This window comes from Ischnura elegans, chromosome 10 (genome assembly GCF_921293095.1).
Source record: "Ischnura elegans chromosome 10, ioIscEleg1.1, whole genome shotgun sequence".
NCBI classification, from domain to species: domain Eukaryota; kingdom Metazoa; phylum Arthropoda; class Insecta; order Odonata; family Coenagrionidae; genus Ischnura; species Ischnura elegans.
In genome coordinates this window covers 35,244,827-35,267,620 of record NC_060255.1, presented here as the reverse complement: position 1 = coordinate 35,267,620, position 22,794 = coordinate 35,244,827, and the positions used below count along the sequence as shown (strand labels likewise).

General features: G+C 37.3%; 1 protein-coding gene across 1 annotated transcript in view; it reads left to right on the top strand.

Annotated features, from left to right (window-relative positions):
• The first annotated feature begins 951 nt into the window (after window positions 1–951).
• LOC124166851 (neurotrimin-like) overlaps window positions 952–22,794 on the top strand; it is a 495,488-nt gene continuing 473,645 nt past the window's right edge. The window contains exon 1 of the mRNA XM_046544557.1: window positions 952–1,698. Within this exon, the coding sequence (XP_046400513.1) occupies window positions 1,530–1,698 (169 nt within the window). The 5' untranslated portion in view covers window positions 952–1,529. The remainder of the gene's footprint in view (window positions 1,699–22,794) is intronic.

The following is a 22,794-nucleotide window of genomic DNA, read 5'->3' as shown; positions in this document are numbered from 1 at the left end:
GTTTACGGACAATACTGTAAAAAATTATAGCCCAACGTTTATGTGGTCACAAATAATCATGGGACGATGATGCGGACTTTGACACGAAAAACCCTGTGGGAACGACATCCCCTTGAAGTGAATTCCCTAAAACGTCGAGGAAGGAAGTCGTCAAGAGGACCCTTTAAGTGAAAAAGAGGACAAGAAATATGCAAATACGCCGACCCACCACCGTTTGCGCCTCATTAAAGCCGTATTAGGCGAGACTGAGAGTAAAAATAAGCCCCGTAATTCGCCGAGGCCCAGTGAATGAGAGAGAGAGAAAGCGTTTACCATTTGTTGGTAAACATGACAGCACACGCGAGGGGGAAGTGGGTGGGAGGTGGGGTAGTGGAGTGGGGGGTTTTAGAGGGAGTAAGGGTGGGAGAAGGCTGGAGGGGTGAGGGACAGTTTTGCGGTAAAGGGGGACCCCTCAACCTCCCGAGGAAAAGTTTTGACGCCGTCGGGTCAGCGGCGAGGGAGCTCATGAATGTCCCTGGCGCCTCAACACAACGCCCGTAGCCAAAAACTCCGGCACCCACGTGGCCCGGAGAAAGCCTCCCCCGCTAAACTCGCGGTCCGGAACGCTTTGAAATCTTCCCCTTCTATGCGCCAGCGCGGTCCACGCGCAAAAATCCTCCCCTTCCTACCCCACACGAAACCGTCCCGACTAGAGGCGTAAAAGCCCTGCGTCACACGACCGAAAGGACCACGCTCGAGTGTGGAGGGAGGAGCTGAGAAAGGGCAGCGGAGATCTGGGGTGGGAGACAGCGCCGCCGCGTGGTGGGGAAGAAATTCTCCCCGCCAGGCGGCAGCACCGCTGTTCAAACAAGGACGGGAGAGCGGTGCTAGCGGGAAACTCTCGAAGAATGGGAAGCAGAGTGCTGCTGGCGGGATAGCGGCATCGCGCGTGTTCGGAGAGCGTCCTGGGTCCACGGCGAGAGCGCTTTGAGACGCGCGGCGAGTCGGCGCGTTCCTTCCCGTCATGGAAGTCTCCGGCGTCCCAATGCGGGAAAAAGTAGGAGCCTTGTCCAGCACAGGAGACGGCACTCCGCGCGTGAAAACCATAAAGAACCACTGAGGAAAAGACAGAAAAATATTTCCCCTTTTTAGTGCAGATTGGAAGCCTTTTTCATCACAGGAAACGGTGCCATCTACGTGAGAACCACATATAAACACCGGGAAAAGGACGAAAACGACCTAACTAAAACTCGTGAAGAGTTTTAAAATCTTCAACCCCTTTCCAAACCACCCCGAAGTGTAAAATTCAGCAAACCAAGTTGATACAATCCTCCCCTAGTTGTGACAACGTGAATAATACCCTCTCTCCACAAAATTCAACGAATTTACGACGAAGTTTTCCTTTCTAATCCACCACCCGGTGGATTTTAACGTCAAGTTTCAGGGAAAGTTAAGGGGGTAAAAATAATTTCAGGCGCTTTCCTCTCAGACATCGCCTTCCATTGGGAGAGGTGCGCCTTCGAGTTGCTTGTCTTGGAGATGTTCGCGGGATGCCCGCCCACGGAGATTTCGTTGCCATGGCAGTGGACCACAAGAGCAGGAGGAGGCCGACCCCTTGCCCCATCCAGGACGTCCGGCAGGGCCGTGGAACCTTTTGCATGCTGCTCGTCGCGTCCACAATCGCTACAATTGCTGGGTTCCTCGTCACCGGGGCAGATGGTGAGTAATAGCTCTTGTCCTATGCAATCAGTCGGACAATTGTTTTTCCCCCAGATGCAGGGCATACGTCATCGGGAATTCCCGTCCAGATTATTACGTGGAATAGTGAAACTGCAACACTTCGGCGCTATGTGAAAACGATCTTTTTCTGAGATGCCATCGCCACTTCGGCAAAATTGCTTTTCTCTGTATTTTCTGTAACGGAAAGTAGCAATCTAGTAGTAAAAATAGGGATCTTCTACTAAAATTTTTGAAACCCTAATACTGGCTTCTTTAAGGAACAGCATTATTGCCCAAATTAGTGTTAATATTTGTATAAATTCACGTGCATGCTTAGTGATACTCTGACCACTACTTTCACTCGTGACAGTCAATGTCAAAGTACAGAGGATAGTAAACGAGTTCTTTATATATGGTATCAGATCCTTGGATCCACACTTGAAAACAATAAAAAACGAATTTATGATTGGTTAATAAATAAATTATTGAGAGCGGTTTTAAAAATTATTGACTTTAATTTGTGCCATAATACATTAAACGCAAAAAACTCGAAGGTCTATGTTTCATACATTATTTTTTAGCAACATAACAATCTGGATCAGAAATTAGCCGTCGCTTATCAAAACATGCGTTCATATATACCTCCAAACTCAAACTTTTGTAATGAATTAAAAAATTTTCAATACGTCTTAGATTGTGCCATTAATCGCAAATTTTTAAAAGTTTTACCAATTTCATAATAATTTATCTGCAGCACCAACCGCAAATTAGGAATAAACAGAAATATGATTGTAGAGTGGTAAGCTCTGGGTGATTTTTTTGTATCTATCATCGACACAAATCCATCATCCCGCAGTTGATCAGAGAGAACGATAAAAGTCTTTGAATTTTTCGAACGAACATATTAATGTGAAAGCACAAAGTTCTTCTTTTTAATTTTAATAATGAATCGCTTTCACCTAGTTACGCCTCAAACAATCACTTTTTTCGACATTATCAGAACCCTGAAACGGAAACTTGAATATCTTTATCAACAATTTAAGCAATATTATTTCCATCTGCCGGGAAATTACAGGTCATTTTGGAGAAAAGAAAATTCAAGTATACCGGGACTAGCCACGGTGATAACTTTTACGGGAGTCCCTCGCATTGCACAAATTGTGCGAAAAGTCCACATAGAAAACAAGCATCGCCTTGACCAGGGTTTGAACCCATATCCCCCGATTTCCGGTCGAAATATCCACAGTAAGGAATGACCCCTCGGTGGCTTAACTGGCAAAAGCACTCAACCAGAAATCGAGGGATCCAGGTTCGAATCCTGGTCAAGGCAAAAAATATTTGGATTTTTACCACGAAAAGAAATTTATTTCGTGATTTTCAAGGTAATCATTGATGACAATGACCTTTTCAATCAGCAAACTATTAATTTCAGAGATATAATTCTTGACAGCCTGCAAGTATTGAAATCACACGAAAGTACAGTCTATTTGTAATGGCATTCATTTTCCACCGCCGGTTGGGTCCCTCGTTGACAGAATAGGAGATATAAAGTATATTGAAGTAATTTTAAAGGAATATTATGCAATGTCTGCTAGTTAAATCCGAGCATTTAAGTGCACCGAAATTTTGCGAATATCCATTACGAAGAGTTCAGTTCAACCATTTTTCCCTAACAAAATTCTTTTACTGACAATCAATAATTTTTTTACGTCGTCTATAGACTTATATTATGATTTTCTTTACACATATGGATATAAAAATTACTGAAACGAATCACTGAATTATCTATCGCTATTTTGTGAACATTCGATGTCTCTAATTATAGAAGATGTTAAGACCAAAAGGTCCTGGATTATATGAATACCTAGAAGGAAAATAACTTCTTCTGTTGAAGGGTAGTAATTATTTTAAATATTTCTTCGTTACATTAAAATTAATTGATAACTTAATTAGACATAACTTTTTCCGTTTTTAAACGCAACTTAGTACATATTTATTTCACAATAAAAAGTTTAAAATGAGCAGCAGTCAAGTCACTTCTTCTTCCCTTCCTTAAGACTACCAAATGCCACTCGGTATGGAAGATACAATGCTTATTTCCATTCACACTGCAATAAACGTAATATAGTGTAGTGATTTTCTGAATAAAACACGCGTTAACATTAAAAATAAAACAGAAAAGCTTAACCCGTCATTTTAATGGTTGTTGGTCTTTTAAAGTAAACAGGTGGTGTGACTCCTTTTCTATGCAAAAATATTAAATTATATTTTAACAGAATATATACAATAAAAATAAATATAACGACAAAAGATAGCCGCGATGACCTTCCAATATTTTTTACTTTAATCCTGCTATAGCAATGGATTTGCTTTCGTTACCTTCACAGAAATATTTTACACCTCCTGCGATAGTGCAACGCAATTTTTAGCCACCGATAAATGAAGTTAAGTCGAACAATTTTTTCCCAGACACAAATTTCAAACTATAATATAGCTGTACGGATAATTTTAAGAGTTGTTGGCGATTACAGCGCAAAAATATTTCCCGGCTTTCCACACGGAGCACCCGAGCAATTTATCTGCACATTATCGTTAGAATTTACCAAATTTTTATCTACCTATATTTATGTCAACACACATACATATAAAGTTATGATAAAATGAAGAAGACAGAAAAAAATTCTGCGCAGTTTGATTAAGTATATGGACTGAATAAAATATAAGGGAAAGCTGCAAGATTTGTCAAAACCTCCTACGGGTGAATAGACAGTGTTACCCAAATAGTACGCGAATAAGGCTTGGAGCCGCTAAATAAACAGAAAGACCTAGGCTAAGATTGCTTACACAATTGAGAATAGATATCTTTAAGAGTGACTCAGAGAACATCATCTTAGAACCCCACTATATTTCCGGGTCCGATAGAAGATTTTTTCGTTTTAGTTAGTAATTAATTTTTCCCCGGAACCATAAATGACTTAAACAAATACTAGCCGTAATTTTGTTGGAGCACGTGCTATTTTTCGTAAACTGCTGGTATTCCATCACACTCTCCCATACGACTTCTTAGGCCGCTGGCGGGGTAATATTTAGATGTAGGTAAACCTACTTATAAGACAGAAATACTGATACTGTCATTTTCTGAACTCATGAACACACTTCTTATGAAATATACCCTGGGTACCATGCGGCAACTAAGTTTCCCAGCAAATTGAGTGGCCCACTTGTGCAAGACGAAATTCAATTTCCTCTAAAATTTTTCTTTACTCATAGTTACGCTGTAGAAAATGGAAATAATTTTCAAATCCATTTTACCTATAGGACTTTATTTCTGTGTTGGATATTTCTCTAGAATTAAATAATGAACATGGGCAACATTAACATTTCCATTGCGATCATTCGTTTTCTTGCGAGTGGATGTGGACTGTGAATGTAGATATAGATGAAGTAAGTGAAGATTATCCATCAAAATGACGGTTCTAGTCCTTCTAGTGTTAAAGGGGTCATTAGGTACTCATGAGATCGCGAGTGCAAGCATTCGCCGTATTACGGACGAAGTCCTCGGGGAACGGGGCGGCACCCACCGCCACAGGTTGAAGGAGCATTTCACCCAGCTCTTTTTCCTCCCCACGAGAACCCTACACACACTCTCCTTTCCACAGAGTTGATTAACCGAGTGAAAGTGTCCGAGACTCAATTTTTCTTCGCGCTCCCTCGCCTCCGGCAGGTATGGTGGGAGGGCTGAAGCTTCCCACAGCGGTGCTAGAGTGTGTGTTCCTTGCTCTCTTGCCATTCGCGTGTCACTCGGACACGGGACTGGCTTAGCGCCAAGCGGCGGGTGCCGCGAGAGAGAGAGGCTACATCCGTCAGTCTGAACCGGCGGACCTGCGAAGTTCGATTGGGAGGTTAATGCTAGCACGTGAAGAGGGAGACAAGTCGGAAAACCGCAGGTCGGGATGGAATGAATAAATCTCAAAAATCGATTCCCTTCCCCCCTACGAGATGAGGACGTTCTGAGTGGATCGGGGAAGTTTATTTTTGGTGGCACACGGGCTTAAAAAAATACATCAGTTTCCTTCCCACCGAAACTAATCCCGCGCGGTGACAGAAAATGGAAAGTGCAATACTAACTCAGATATGTTCCCACAACAGATAACCGCGCTTCCCTTCCAATATTTTTTACTTATAGCATGTTGTGGGAATCGATTTCTTTCCGTTGCCTTCGCTGAAAAATTATACAGGGTGAGCATAAAAATGTATCACAGAATAACCGTTTGACATAATATTTAAATTTGATGCTCATACATAGGTCGGTGTTAACAGTTTTTCTTAACACCACGTACGTGAATCAACTTTAAAGTGTGTCCCCTGGGAGCTCGAAGAACATCGGTATTCCAGTTCCTGCTAGATATTTTTTAACATGCGTTTTGTCATAGTACTCGCAGAAGCATGTATCCTACCCCTCAGTTCGTCGACATCAGCAACTGGTGTGGTGAAGACACTGTCCTTGTAAAATCCCCATTATGTAAAATTTATTGTTAATAAGCTATTATGTAAAACGCTTATTCTAAAAATAAATTTCTATAAACAGGGCAATGTTTTACTCTCACCCTGTATATGTAATGCGAAAATTTAATGTAATGTTTATTTGCCAATAAATAATTTTAAGGTATAAGTTTTACCAGGCATAAATTTCAAACAATTATAGCGCTGTATGAATGATTTGAAGCGTTCTCGGCGGTTGCATTACAAAAATATTTCCCGGGTTTCCACCCAGAGTACCCGAGCAATTTATCTGCACAAAATATTTGGAATTTTTCAAATTGTTTGTTTACATTAACATCAACACACATTTATTGTGACAATTATTTTATTTTTAATAGGCATTTATAATTTAAAAAGTGCCCCACGGACACACGCTTCCGATGTTACTAAGCTAGGACGGCATATGGAAAGATATTTACGTCGAATGAATGGAGTTTTCCGGAAAGAATTTAGAGCCCCAAGTTTGGGAAATGCAGTGTGAAATATGCGGGATCAGTGTGAAAAAAATCAACCACCAAAAATTCTAAGGAAGCAAAATCATTGGTATTTCCAATGGTGATTAGGAGTGGTACGTCCGCGTTTCCACGCATACTTCTCAAAATTCCATTTAGCTTATTTTCAGTAAAAAGCAATGAGGCAATAACACATAAGATGCGATAAATAGAAGAATTGTATGCTTTAAAAAGGAATGCAAACTACAGTGTGAATTGAATTAACCAGTGATGATGAATTAAATTTCACCAATTGTGCGAAAAATCCTTGTGCTTTGCGGGTGACTCCGTAAAGATATCACTGTGGCTAGTCCCGGTATTCTTAAATTACATTTCACCGTATAGTACAAGAAAATTCTTAAAATAAGTTCGTTTTAGTTTTTTTTTATATTTGGAAGATATTAACCATTTATGGGTAAAACATTGGAATATTTTTAATCGATTAAAAATTGCATAAGAATTAATTTAATCTCAATATAGTACCAACCACCGTGTTAATTGGATTGACCAGTAATGGTAAATTATAATTCACCGTTCAGTGCAAGAAAAACCTAAAAGAAAATTCGCTCTTAGTGTATTTTTATGTGGAAAAGATAAACCGTCTAGGGCCAAAATATTGGAATATTACTTATAAATTCAAAATTCCATAAGAATATTCGGTAGCGTTCGAAGGAATGCATACACACAGCCTTGAACCATAAGCGAACCATTTCTCGTTCTGATGTATCAGTAGTCAAGAGCTTTGAGATGCCAATATGGGGAGCAGTGAAAGGTAAGAAAGTTGGAGAGAGTGGAAAGCAAACTAAGACGAGGTAGGAGTGGTTGGAAAGAGAGAGTTAAGTTGGGGGAAGTTCAGGAAGCCACCGAAAGTGGATGGAGTAGACGTTACGAGGTAATGGGATGTTGAACGCCGCGACCGAAGGTAGCACGTTAGGCAAGAGCCTGAGAGATACAGAGGGAGAGAGGAAGGTAGTGAGCATTCTAGTGTTCTCGACAATCGTGTTATCACTAGAGACGGTGGCCTTCAATGACCATTAAAAACTAAACTAACTCCCTAAAACATATTGCCCAGGCAAAAAATGTTAATATCCTGTCGTAAAACATGAAGTAATATCCCGTATCTATAACAAAGAGTGGTAAAAATTTCAAGTTTAACTTTTAAATGAACCTTTACATGAATTTATAATTTTATGTATCTAATACTTTCAGATAAAATCTAATATTTATAGAAAATTATGGATATTTTCCAAGAAACGGCAATAAAAAATAATTCTGGTTTTGTTGTATAATAACATTTCAATGCTCTATAAGCCCCTAGATCCCTACTCTATGCAACGAAATGAGATGAATGGCCCAATTTCAAAGCATGATATATTATTGTATTATATATACATATTATTTTGTTGACAATAGAAATGCATTTTAACTACATATATCCGCCTTAAATATGTTAAGAGAGACATAATCAAGTTAACTTGAGTTCTCTGAGCAGGCAAAGTTTTGTCATTAAACTAAAAAGCAGTCACGTGAATTGATATTTTAGAAAAATAAATTACTATGTCTCACGGCATTCCATATTAATAGATTAATCAGTGATAATGCATTAAACAAGTAAATTTACCTTAGTTTCAAACAACTACAGAAACTACTGACACGATTCTGACCGATTATCCAGCCGCGACTAAGAGGAACACTTTAAGTATTTTTGCCTTCCAACACAAAGGCTTACCCTTTATGATGGGGATACAAATTTTGAATATTCATTTCATTCTTTGACTCGGTTATTATTTAAATAGAGAAAACTTAGCATTTTCTTACGTGGGCTGTGTATTTAAAAAAAATGTAATCCTCAAACGACCTTGAAATCAGCCGGTCATTCAGAAAGAGTAAAATTAACAATTTAGCAAAGTAATTTTTTTTCCCAATAGACATTTTACTATCCCAGATTGAAAAATAATGGCATAATTAATTTCGTTGAATTTGTTATTAGTATCTCTCTTTATTTTGTGAATCATTCGTTTTCAGGATGGTAAATTATCTCCATTTTAGGTACCACTAAAGCAAAACAGACACGCTACAAAATTTCAGTATACCATTCCACCTGGCACAGAAGACGACGCAAGAGATGATTGATTTAGCACGTAATAACCAGCTTTAAATTCGCTATGTTGACTGATAAAATTCGATTTTTACTCATTTTCTAATATTTTATGACCTCAGGTATAGTTATCATGCAGTCGTGTTAGTGCTTTCCGACCTCATTTTTTCAAGTTTTTAAATATTTATCAAGATAAAAAGTTTTATTATGATGTGGAAACCGAAACATACCAACGTAAATAATTCTTATTCGATGCCAAACGTCTTTTTTGATAACTTTTATATCATTTTGGGATATAAAAATGTGATTATTCACCCAAAAAATTATAACATCTTAGTGCTACGGAAAATAATTCACCATCAATTCATAAATGACATTAATGGCTCCCTAGATGAACCTAAATTACCCATTTAAAAACTTGATAAAACTCCTCGCCAGCAAATTAAAAGCAATTCATTTGACGGGGAATCCTAAATTAGGCTGGGCTTTAAGTCGATTAATTATTTGCTGTCCTCCATTTTCCCTCACTCTTGATTTTGGCATCACTCCTTTTGGTCCAAGCATCACTGCCATTGCCGGAGTGTATTAAAGGGGAAAGTGAGCCACGAAAAATCACAAAAAAAAATAAACGATCAAATGGACCGTAATCCAAATGAAACTATTAATTTTGCTGTCACTTTGAGATATTGCCCTCATATTCGGTCGAGGGAATTAATAAATGCATCGCTTGTACTGCACCGCCTAAAGCATACGATTTCCTGTGACAATCTCATCACTGCCTTTGCAACGTGAAATTGGGGGTCGGCATTTAAAATGCACTAATGAGTATGATTTCACTGCCTGCAATAATAATAAATAAATAATTGGCCTACTGCACAAAGAGCAGAAATTTATGCCGGCACGTTGTAAACCCCTATGATAACCTTGTATAACTGATTTTCCTTTCATTGGCGATTCTAGAAAATTGTTAGGTTATAAATTATAACAGATTACTGAGAATAAATCAAGAAAAATTAATCATGTAATTCAACCGTCACTCAAAGGAGCTATAGCTAGAAATATACTAACACATAGATCGATAATCTTCGACTAAAAAAATTTCGATCAATTTCTCAAAACAACATTATCACAATAAGAGATATATGAATTAAACCATATATTTATTGAATGTTAAACATAATTTGAGATTCTTAGAAACAGCAGCAAATGTAACTATCAAAATCTCTGTTAACATTTTACCGTTTTTGTAAAAATCAACGCAAAAAAAAGCGTCGCATGTACGAGAACAAAGTAACACTAAAATCTGGGACTTCTAAGGAAGAAATATATGACAAAGTTACAAAAGTTTCGCCGTAAGAATACTCAAAGTGCACCAGATCCAGCAGTTTTGTCACTTCTCATGTACTCCGTCACATTTTATTTTCCGTACGAAAAGGGCTAATCCCTCATCTTGGTACTTGGCACTCTATCCAAAGAAATATTATCCATTTAAAAAGTATTTACAGCCTACATTCGTGACGACTTATTTTCTTTAGATCCTTGGCAAGACTAAAATGGAATTGGCCACATTTCTCTGTCACGCAACACGTTTACAGCCATGAATCCTAGAAGAAACCCATCGCTGAGCGTTTTCTGCCTTGATCTCAGTCGTGAGATACATTAAAGCACTTGCACGCTAATGACGAGACTAGAGTACCATTTTGAAACGGAGTAGCACTCCTCTCCGCAAGCACTATGCAGGCAAGGAAATCGCTGCACTCTCCATTACGAGAATGATGCATTGATATATGCATTTGGTCATTCTATACGCACGCTTCATGATATTAAAGTAGAAATTCATTTAATATTTTTATCCTTTGTGATGAAAATATAAAAGTAACGAATACGTGAATAGAATAAATAATTTGTCAGACTATCTACGTAAAAAATATATGTTTACTGCTAAGACGCCGTAAATTGACAAAACAAGTCGAGCACAGTGAATATTTGCAAAATATTTCAAAACTCAAGCAAATATGGTAATCTTACTAAGGACCGTCACATGTAGAAATACAAGCAATGTAGAAATACAAGCGTTGTACAAGAGATTTGTTTTGCCTCTTAAGTACGGAAAAGAGTTCTCAGGTTCTTCAGATACTTCTTTCAAGGAAAAAGGAAAGGGAACCGCGGACTAAACTAAACAAGAAATCTTTTTTGCATGAACAGTAGTATACAAAAAATATCGTAACATAAACCCATGAGCAATAGCCTAACAGACATGTAAGTAGGGATATACCGTTGGAAATCAGACATATTTGTGCAAACATGGTAAGAAATAGAGAGTTCAAACGAAAGAATTGGAGGAAGTTATAGTTAGGGGGATCAAGAATAAAACGCTAATTGTACTTACTAACGAAAGCAAAATGAGGAGTTTAATGAAAGAGTAATGTTTAACGTCCAATTTGAGAAATTTTGAAATTATAGACGGAAGTAATAGAAATTGTTTCATTAAAAATTTATTTTGCTAGAGTGGAGTATTTATTTGGTGCGAGGCTATTATATAGCGTTTTAGGATTATAGATATATTTGATTTTTAATCTACTCCCTGAATTTAAGCATAATTATAATTCCAACATGTATCATATAAATATTAAAAAATATAATTTAATTAATAGGCGATATAACGATTCACTCACTCAGTGAGTTATTCGACCCGAAGGTTGATACTGATAAGTGAGAATAGGGCTCATCCAAAACTAAGCCACAGGCATGTAAATTTATACACATTCAATGGAGAGGAGCCAGTTATTTCCCAAGAATTACCTCAAGTATTTTGGGGGTGTACAAATTGTTCACCTAAGATTTGAACCCAGAAACCGACTCCAACCGAAGCCAACCGCTCCACTCACTAAGCTACCATAGTTCTAATTCTCACGTTCATTTTGTTACGTTGCACGTGCAAATACATATATGCTATACGTGCAAATTTAGGAATCATCATCATTAGTCAACGATTCAAAGATTGGTTAGACGCAGCGCCCCATTCCTCTCTCCTATCCGCTTGCCTTGTCGCAGCTACAAATTTCTTCTCTTTTAAAACCTTTATAACCTGTCCTATGTAACTCATTCGGGGTCATCCCTTGCCCATCTTCCCTTCCACCTGTCCTTCTACGATTGTTTTCATCAGGCCACCATGTCTCATATATGGCCAACTGAGTTGTCTCGTCGCCTGCTTAGTGTTTTTGGTGGACTTATCTTTTGTTTCACTCTTCTTAGCACCTCCTCGTTACTTAAATTTAGAAATGCTTTGAATAAATGGGGTTCAACAGAGTCAAAGAAAAACTGTCTCGATGTATACCAAGTCACCGGAATGTACTTACATGTATATTATTTAAAAATGTCTGATGACTTCACGCGTCTATCTTCGGGCCGTTATCATATACCAGAGATAATAAGAGAAGTTTTCCTACTAGAGCGGAATCTAATAAAAACTAATTCAAATGCGTGCTGCGCAATGAATCTGAAAGTGGTCAGATTTTAATACCAGATGACAAATTACTGGACTATTCTGTTCTTTGTATTCTTCTTTTCAAATACGACATGCAGTCATGAGGTAAAGTAAAGTAAATTGTATCGTACAATATTATAATTTGCTCCATTAAGGAATTTCATTATTCCAGGCAAGTTTATTATGATTATTACAATAAAATTCCGAAATATGGTAAATTTGTTATGAATATATAAACTGAAATTACGTTGAGTAATTACATCGAGGTATTTCAACCGTCATCATATTTCACAAAGACTCTTAGAGAAATACAATTAGCGCAATAGCTTAAATACCGGTAATCTATAAGGTAGTGATTTAGTGTATGAAAGAAATTGGAAGAAATTATCCGACATTTAAACCCTACTTTTGGTAAAATGCAACAATATCGGACCATGGATGTTCATGGTCATGACTAGAATCTATGCCATCATCAGCGTCAGGTAAAATAATTTAAATTGGCAGCTCGTGGAATTAATACTAAACCAATGATGGCTGAGGGGAAATAAGACGAGGGTACTAGGAAAAAATTATAAAATGGTGATGTATAATTAATATGCAATTCGAAAAGGGTGGTACGAAGGCAAAACACCCGCAAAAATTTTGATGATTATTCTTGGTCGTTTTCTATCATTCATAAATAGCAGCCAATACGCCCAACATGCATACAACAACCCAATACATAACCTTGTAATCCCAACTTCACATACCCCACACCTGAGAAACTAATATCGAAACTCAGTGATATATCGATTTGACATTGTAGATAATGATGATAAACGCAGAAACGTCGATGATTTACCCTACTGAAGCAAAGTTGCAGTGCAAATTGTTAAAATAAATCTGAAATTATTGAAAATGATATCGGGAAAGTTTTATCATATTTCTAAATAATCATTCTGATAACGATAGTAAAATCTATGACCCGCTGGTTAAACATTGTTTGCGAACTTTATAAGTTACTTTTTATGACAATGTAAAATATATCTTCTTTTTCAAAATAAGTATCCTTCATGTGAAGAAAAATACTGGCAAAATAGCTACTTGACGATAGTGGTCATTTCTGTCAGTGTTAGAATGGTTGCACTTTTTTTCTTTTATTAGTCTTAAACTATTTCGTGCTGATGTAAATCCACCCCATCGCAACACCATAAAGCGATTCCAAAAGTAAATAAATATGTTTTCTAGGATAATTAACTATTACTGATCCCGGGTTACGATAATTTATCATCATGTTGAATAAAATCTCTTGGGCTATGTCGCCGCGTCAATTCTTGGGTGGCCCCGACGTTTCCCAAACGATGCCGGTCTCTTTCTCAAGGACTTCTAAAGAGTTGGGAATTTAAATTCAAATATACATGTACCTGTGTCAGGTGGCAGGGGAAGGGGAGCGGGAGGTTGGAGTAAAAGGGTTGTTGATTTTTTTTTCTTATTACGGGTTGCCAAGTACAGCTAATTTTAATGCCGGTGTCCCAGTTGAAATTGTTCTTCTCTTCTTTAGATAATTCGAAGGATTTTCTGACGAGATTCTGTTTAAAACCTTTTACTTTGACAACAATTTTTGCCTCCTTAAAGTCGATTGTGTGGCCCAGGGCTGTGTGTTTGGCGACCGCGGACTTTGTTGACTGCCCCAGTCGAATCGCGTTTTGGCTGATCTGCCTATAACGCCGATGTAGTTCTTCCCACAGGTCTGGCAAGGAATTCAGTAGACCCCTTCAACTTGTAGTGGAGTTCTATCCTTGACGTTTCTTAATAGGTGTTTTATCTGCACGTGGGGAGAGAATATTGTCTTTAGCTGGAATTTTCGTAGGATGATTCTTATTATGTCAGTCATCTCCTTTATGTATGGCAGGAAGGCTTTCTTCTGGTCGCTGAGGTCATTTGTGGATGACCTCAGTGAGTATGACACATGATGAGTACCCGCGAAAGTTTAACGAAGAGTTAGCATCATCTTAAGGCGTTAAATATGATCTATTTATCTTATTATTGTTACCTAGTTACCTTGCGGAGGAAGATATTCGTTATATATTCGTTATTACGGGTAAAGATATTAGTTTATCGGAGTGCTGTCCTGATTTTCAAAAATTATTAAAATTTTCAACAACCCTCTAGCGTCCAATTCACGGCGGTCGTTAAATAATTTCAAAATCGCTTCTTTGACAGTTACATATTAAGTATTTAGCAAAATTACTTTTATCATCTTTTTAATTTTTGTAAGCACTTAAATGTTCTTTCTTCCTGACTTCGAAGCTCCACATAGACACCATTGCAATCACTGTATTTCAACTGATAGCACAGCGCTCTGTTAACTGAATATCTTTACCCATCCTTTTCCCTTATTCTTGCGTCCGTTTTAATATTCATCTCTCCCTCCGTTAGGCAACTGGGTAACAATAAAAAGAAATATAAATCATAGTTTACTCCTGAAGATGATGATAACTCATCGAAACCCGTGTCGCATTTTGTAAAAAAGCAGTGGTATATGTAATAGTGAAATATTCAAGAAAACTTATAATGGAATACCACAAAGTTAATAATGAGTTAGTGAATTTTAAATAAATATTTTGAAATTCGAAGGACATTAAATCATCACCCTAGCGTCGCGTAGTGACACCTTGGTGGCGAAGCATTACAAAACCGCACTAGGGGTGTAAAAGGTACCGTCTCTTACCTCCAGCGAAACTCCCCTCACCGGTCTCATAATCCGTGTTACCACCCCAGAACCCTTTCTGCAGGTGAAAGTTGCCCTAACCACAAAATTTCTCACCGTCGCCTAACCTCATCTGACACGGTTACGCCAACGAAAGAGGAAGGAAGATTCACCTCGGCGAATTCTTTTTATATTTCCTCCACAGGGTTACCCAAGTGAGAGATTAAATGTGAACTTGCGCCCAAATTGTTTATAGACACACAATAAAGATAATATACGTTGTTTGACCGCGTTATACCTTGCCTTGAGGGGATCATGCCCAGAAATAAGCATATTGTCAACCCACACAGACCACTGCCAAAATTTGTTTTTTATTCCCTTTAAATTAAACAAGACTGGCCGCACTCATGCTTGAAAATGGAAAATTTATATCCTTTAAGCCAAATTAATAAGCACTTTACGAAATATGGAGTGCTTATGAAAGTCGAAGCAAGTAATGATACCAGGAATGTTATTGAATATTCTATCAAAAGTGTATTCATACCACTGACAGAATAAATCTCAGGTCACGGATTTAAAATCTTGAATCCAATGACAAAGTAATTAAATTGAAATTTAATAATTAAAAATTATTACCATGCCTAATTACATTTTCAAATTTGCAATAATATTATCTCAGTAATAGAGAAAATTCCTTTATCTAACAAACAATGATGTACCCTGCCAAAGCCGTTATTTACATATAGATACTTGTCTAACTTCACATTTCACCTTTAGAGTAAGACTAATACATATACAAGCAGGAGAAAGAGATACACAAAATACACGACTGTCCGAAAATAAATGAAGTTCGAAATAAATTATAACCCAAAGCGGGTAGGAACACTGATAAATAATTACGATGACACGTCATCATGCCGAAAATAAGTACTTAAAAATAATAACAGTGGCACATCTTCACTTCAAAAATAACTTCTAAATGCCTTCTGCTATTGAAAGGATGCATCACTCCCGTTTCACTGGTTTTTTCGCAGCAAACATCTTTTTTAAATTCAAGCTATCATCTTTAAAAATTTAATCCACACAGAGTGTACCATTCCCAACATATGACTGTATCCGAAGCATAAAAATTCATCCTCAGTATATTCTCGCAATAAAAGCTTTATTCCTCTCAGAGTAGACTTTTGTAAATAAATGCCTGTATCCCAAGTACGTAAATTTATTCTGAGTACATCCCCACATTATAAAATTGATTCTACACAGAGTAGACTTTTGCCAACATTTGACTGTATCCCAAGTATTAAAATTTGTCATCAGTATATACTCACATAAAAATCTTAAGTCCACACAGAGTGGAATTCTATCAGCATACATTTGTATTCAATTTATGAAAATTTATCCCCAGTACATCTTTGTATAAAACACTATTCTACACGGAGTAAACTTTTGTCAACATATACCTGTGCTCTAAGTAGGAAAATTTATTCTCATTTCCTCCTCACATGTTATTTTGTTTATAACTCACACATGGGCAAACGATAACTCTATGCAGCCTAATAATTTCCAAATGATGACGTGAGTTTTTGAAAGAGTAACAAATTGCAAAAACAAACCAAAACAATTGATCGCTAGAGACGGAAAGATACGTCCTATGTATATGCGTAGCGTATTCAGTCATGCCGGAGCAAGGATGATGCTACGGACACGAGGCCACGCCACTCAAAAAAACGGGCTTGCCTTCAGCAACAGCCGCTGGTGTAAAGGAGTGGACGAGGAAGGAAAAGTGAGGAAAGGAACAGCATGGCCAATTAAGCACGTGGAGGAAAAACGGACGGCCCTGAAAAACAGGAAGGCATTTCCTCACCACCTCTATACTTGAGGATTAACTGACGAATATTCATATGAGCATGAGGGGAGCTTAATGAATGGCTCGCTGTGGATCTGAGGCAAGCCTCGGATGGACCATCTGGGTGTGACACTCCATAGGGTTCACGAAGAAACAGGTTCTTCTTTTCATTCGTCGATACATGGATATTTCCCCACAGGTTTCTCTGCCCTAGGGTTATTAACTGATATAAAGAATTGAATACAAAAGAAAAAAAAATGCTTCCATATATTCGTTTGGGTTGAGAGAAATTTGAGTCAGTACCTCCTGATTTCCGGTCAGTAAAGCTGCGTAGCTGGTAATCGGAAGGCGTGGGTGCGAATTTCGATAAGGTCAATGATTTTTTCACTGTGAATTTCCTCATTAGGTGATCACATCTTTGAGCCCGTGTGCGTCATTTCGCAAGAAGTAAGTTTTTTATCAATCATAATCATTCAGAGCTGAATTTATGCTTAACGCATGAAAAAATTAATTTAAAGGATACGATAGTTCATATCTGATTCACTATGACTAAATGTTATACATACATCTGACGAGGAAGCATCCTCGCTTCGCGTTGAGAATTGTAGAATTCCTGACGGAAGGTAATCAAAATGCCACTTTCAGCCAAGTAATAAGCAAGGCAGACTACCACGATGTTTATGTTGGAGCTTTCCCTGTGATTTAGACATTCACATCATAAGAAGTGTATCCCCCTTCCCTTTTCAAATGAGCAACGCTAATACTTAGCTTGTTACTCTGAAATTTCCCTCAAAAGAGTACTTGTTTATAATATATCCAACGAAGTGTATGTCAACTAAAATTAAGAAGTGAATGTATCTTTTTGTGAATATTCTTAAGGCCGTTAAAAGTACATTTACGCACACACTTTCTAATGATCCACCCCTTTGTGTGATTGCGGGTAAACCATGTCCAAGAAAGATAAAACCTGTTTTTCTCTCTTTGAGAAAGTGAATAAATTTGAAGCAAAATAGCGTGAAAAGAAATAATTCTAATTCATCAGCTAGTAAAGAAATGGAAGTCATCAACGGCAATTGAAGATTATGTGATATTAGTGCTTTAATCACAGGAAAAATTCTTTAATTATGTTACAATGGCGAAAAATTTCTGGGAAAATGACAGTTTTAGTTTCAGAAGACCCGTAAACTCAAAGCTGCCCTTTGGAATTTTTTTGTATTTGACCTCAACCACTTCGTCTTTATTTTGGCGATGAATGATTTTTTTACATTTATTTTTTTTACTTCAACTTTCATTGGTGGGGTAATCCCGCACAGCTATTGGCGCGAAGAAAAGAAAACCTTGTTTGTTATAAGAGTGCAGGGATAAAAATAGAATGCAATAAATTTTACTTTTTAAAAACTTAAATAACGCCAATATTCTACATGATGGCGCCTTATTTACTAGTTTTTTCATATCATGTTAGTCAATGTACAGTTACAAAAGGAAAATATATTAAATACTCCTGCCATTTCTGGTAAATTGTTCAATTCAATGTAAAAACCTAATTGAAGCCTAAAAATTCTTTACGAATTATACAAAATAAGATTTTATATCATTAAAAAAGAGCCATAGTGCTAAATTGCCGGAAAGACTAAAATACAACATACAACTTAAGAATTATAAATGGGTTACCTAAGATACCCCACACAGTCGTTTGTGTAAGTTTTTCTAGGCACAGTCACGGAAGGGTTAATGTAACGGTAACAGCAGAGACTCCGACACCGTTCAACCTTTCACCATGAAAGTAGGCAAATAATATGTATTATTTCAAGAGAAAGTTTATTATACTCCTCATGCTTTGTGGTCACTCAACATCAGGGACGTTAAAAGTACCCTCTCTTCCCAAAATTGCGGTCCATGCTAAACATGCCATTTCGTACAGAGGTGTGGATTATAGCAGAAAATTCAGTTAATGTCCTTAAAATCAGTTAGACAAAAAATCCTTACAAACCAACGGTGACGATAAAAAATAGTAATTTCGCTATTCGTAAGGGAGGCTGTAAAGAGAAGACATTTCCATAACTTAAACATCCAGAGTTTAACTTTTATATGAGTAATTAATCATTATTCCATTTACTTAGTCACTTAAGATTGACTCTTGATGTGTTAGCTCCTACGGTAAGCTACGCTGCAGGTTTCCGGGGCTGCCATGACGCAACCCGCATTACTCTCCCGTACTTTTGGTAGAGGCAATTTACGGCGCTACGCGGTCGACCGATTCACGTTCCACGCTCTGGTCAAACTAATTAAACACATCAACTTTCCCCTGGATTCACCGAGGATTACGAGACAAAATAGTAGAAAACGGAGGAAGGTAGAGAGAAAATGGAAAACTTAAAACGTTTCCCATAAAGATAAGTGCAACAGCTCTACAATCAATAGTTCACCTCAGTTTAATTGCATGGGCATCATCATCTATTGATACATTCATATCAGGCCAAATTTAATGAGAGAAGAATATATTTACTATCAACAATCGACGGGGACTCAGCATTGTATTTGCATGACTACTGGTTTTAAGACTCAATCATAATGTGTAGACAAGAGTATTACTTGAAATTTGATTTGATGCTTTCTAGGCGAATTATGTGGGTAAACTTTTCTCGGGATTTCCACCGGGTTGATTCTTTCATGACGGCCAAAATTTCAAGCTCCATTTCGGCGCTTGAAATCTAATGATGAGCGCCGAGATGGAGCTTGAAACGTTAGCAGTCATTAAAGAATTAACCCGGTGGGAATCCCGAGAACAGTTTACCCAGATGGTATCATTTATACCTCAGTGCTCAGAACCTTAAAATGAATTATTAGCGAAATAATTATGGGTAAAGACAGTTCGCCAAATTCAAGAAGCTTACAATTTTCTGAAGACTAAACTGATTTCCTGGCTCACTTTATGGTTATTGATTAATTCCCGCATACAAACAGTAAATTGGAAACTAAACGTAAATTTCTCTTGGAATGTAGTATGTGAAACGCTTTGCATAAAAAAAAGAGAACTTACTTTTTTATAAAAAATTATGTGTAAAACAATGATATTTCAAAATAAAGTTTCCTAGTCATTGAAAATTCTTCCTTACTATTTTTAGGCTTGGATAAAAATGGAAAATTTAAATTGTTAATATTTTAGTAGCTAAGCGGCTTTCGGAGTATAGTGCGAAAGTTTATTTATTAGACGTCAGAAAAAAGAAATGAGAATAGTCTGCTGGTAAAATAAAAAAATGACTTCCTTCGAAAAAAATGCATTTTCAAAGAAATGATATCACGATAAGACACAGCATGACGAATGAGGCGAACGACATCTAAGATCAATTCCTTTATCAATTAAGGTAAGCTTACCAAGGGTCAAGAAAAACCCAGAGTCGACGCTAGCCTGACCTGAAAAAAATTATCAAACGGTATCACAACCGTAGGGCAGAGTTGCATATTAAAATTCTATAAAATAAGCATCCATTGTGAAGAGGAAACCAGGAAAACATTGACGATTTCAACATAATTTTAACTCGATTCATCGTAATATTAACGTATATCGTAGTATTAATGCCCACATCACTGGACAAATCTTCTCATGCCAAAGCCATTCTAAATCATGGACAATTACATTACTTTTGCCCGTAATGCTCAGCGCTTTCGCTTGATTTACAGTGACTTTTGAAGAATATTTCAACTAATAGGAGGATCTTCTGATATTCTGAATGACTTCCGCCATCCTCGGGCTTATTGCAGGTTTACCCAGTTAAATTTACGATCTTATAAATTTTCTTGTTAGCGAAACACAGTTCGCAATGTAAAAATATCAACAATATATCAAACATGTATAAATAAAGTATTTTTACATAGAATTTAAGATGCTAAACTTAGTCCTTGGTAAAAGTAACAGATATGATTAGTGGGATAGTTAAGAGCTTAATGGAATTGCTAGTTTTCGTCGGACGGCCACCAAAGTTGCGTTCACATTTTGAACAATGGTAAATATATATGATAGTGCAAAATAAAGTTTTCAGTTTTTTTTGTTTTCAGGGAAATACGCTATTCATCCTTGTTAAGGGTAGATACCCTGCTTGCTTTATCTTCCATCACGTGTAGGCAGTACTTGCCCTGGTCGTCCATTGTTGCTATCAAAGAAATGTATAAACCACCCCTAAAGAAAATTACTTCAAAAAAGTTCATGTTATAACTTTTTATTTGCGCCTTCGCCCACTTTAGTATCTTTTAGAATAATAAGTGATTAATCCTGAGTTTAGTGCCTATCAGACAAAAACTGGAGATTTGATAAAACGAAACTGCATCTGTTTAATGATAAAAATACCATGCATGAGCAACTACGTAGATCGGTATGCACTTTACCATCAAACTATTTTCATTTTGTCAATAATTTCAGGGATTGATAAAGAATAACTTTAATTTAACTTAAAATAAGTTATTTTTAGGCATGAATTTTTTCCACCAAAATTATATATTTTATTTGAAAATTTTTATTTACCACTCATTTTCTGAGCTACCACTGCTATCCTAATATTACCCCTCGAGCGGGCGTGCCAGATATTTTTACAGGACCAGGAGCGTGGCGTACTTTGTCCATGATAAATGCATTTACATGATAACACTCGATGTTTGTTAAAATTTATCTTAATTTGTAGACATTATTTCAAGTTTGTACATTTATAGGTGATACAGATATAAAGGTACGCAGGTAGTGCAGGCAGTACACAGGAGATACTACAGGCGGTACACCGCCGGTAATTTATACGCCACTGATGTCAGGTTCCTCTTGCTAATCCAAAAAATGCTACATTACTTTGTGATTTAAAAACTCACGCTATAGACAGTCAAAATGACGTTGTAAGACTACACGAGGCCATTCAAGAAATGCAAAGCAAGAGGTACAGGTCCGGTCACGCGGCGTACTTTGTACACCATGGATGTCACTTCCTCTTGCCGATCTAAGAATAAATTAGCTTTAATACTTCGAGCTTTGAAAACTCGTACAATAGACAGTCAACGTTCACTATAAAAATACACGAGGCCATTCTAGAGCAGAATGTACGTACAATGCTGAAATTGTTTTCGTAGACTGGCGTATTTTATACGCCAGCGCACCCGTTCGAGGGTTATAGAAAGTTTTATATGACAATATTTTCCACGAGTTTTATTAACCTATGAGTTAAAACGAGTATTTATTTTCAAACAAACTTCTCAGCATTAAAAATAAATAGGAAGTGTGGTGTGGTCAACAGTTTCATTACGCATAGCATTAACTTCATGACGAATGTATCTGGACATTAGCTTCGCGAAACATTCGATGCATTTTATGGCAGATATGAGGTCCAACATTCAAGTTTCCGCGGCCAATAACTAACAAAGTAAATGGAAGAATCATTGGCAAGTAAATAATTATTTGAGGAGTTACTTTTAACTCAATAAAATACGACAGCGACATCCCGATGCTTTTAGAAAGAATGTGATACGCAAGTAGACGGATGAAATCTCTCAAATAACAAACGATGGACACTTTGGATCCATCGCATGGTGAAGACGATGGTCACAAAAGGGTATATGTATCTGCACTTGGCAAGGGGAGTTTCATTCTGTCCGACAAAGACCTAAAAATACCATTCGGGTCTCCAGATAAAGCCCCCAACGGCCATATGACACCCAGTCTTCACCGACCAGCGCTAGTCTTTACCTTGGAGAGATGATATTGTGCGGCGAATCAAAGGGAAAGATAGGGAGGCATATTGAGGTATCCACCCACATCCTCCCAGCAACTCAACCCATCTCACATCCAATCCTACGCCCCATTCCACACGCTTTAACTCTCGATTGCCTCGAAGACTTTTTATCCATGTAATTCCGATCACTTCCCCAAACTTACCCTTAACCCCATAAGAAACCTCTATTGGTATT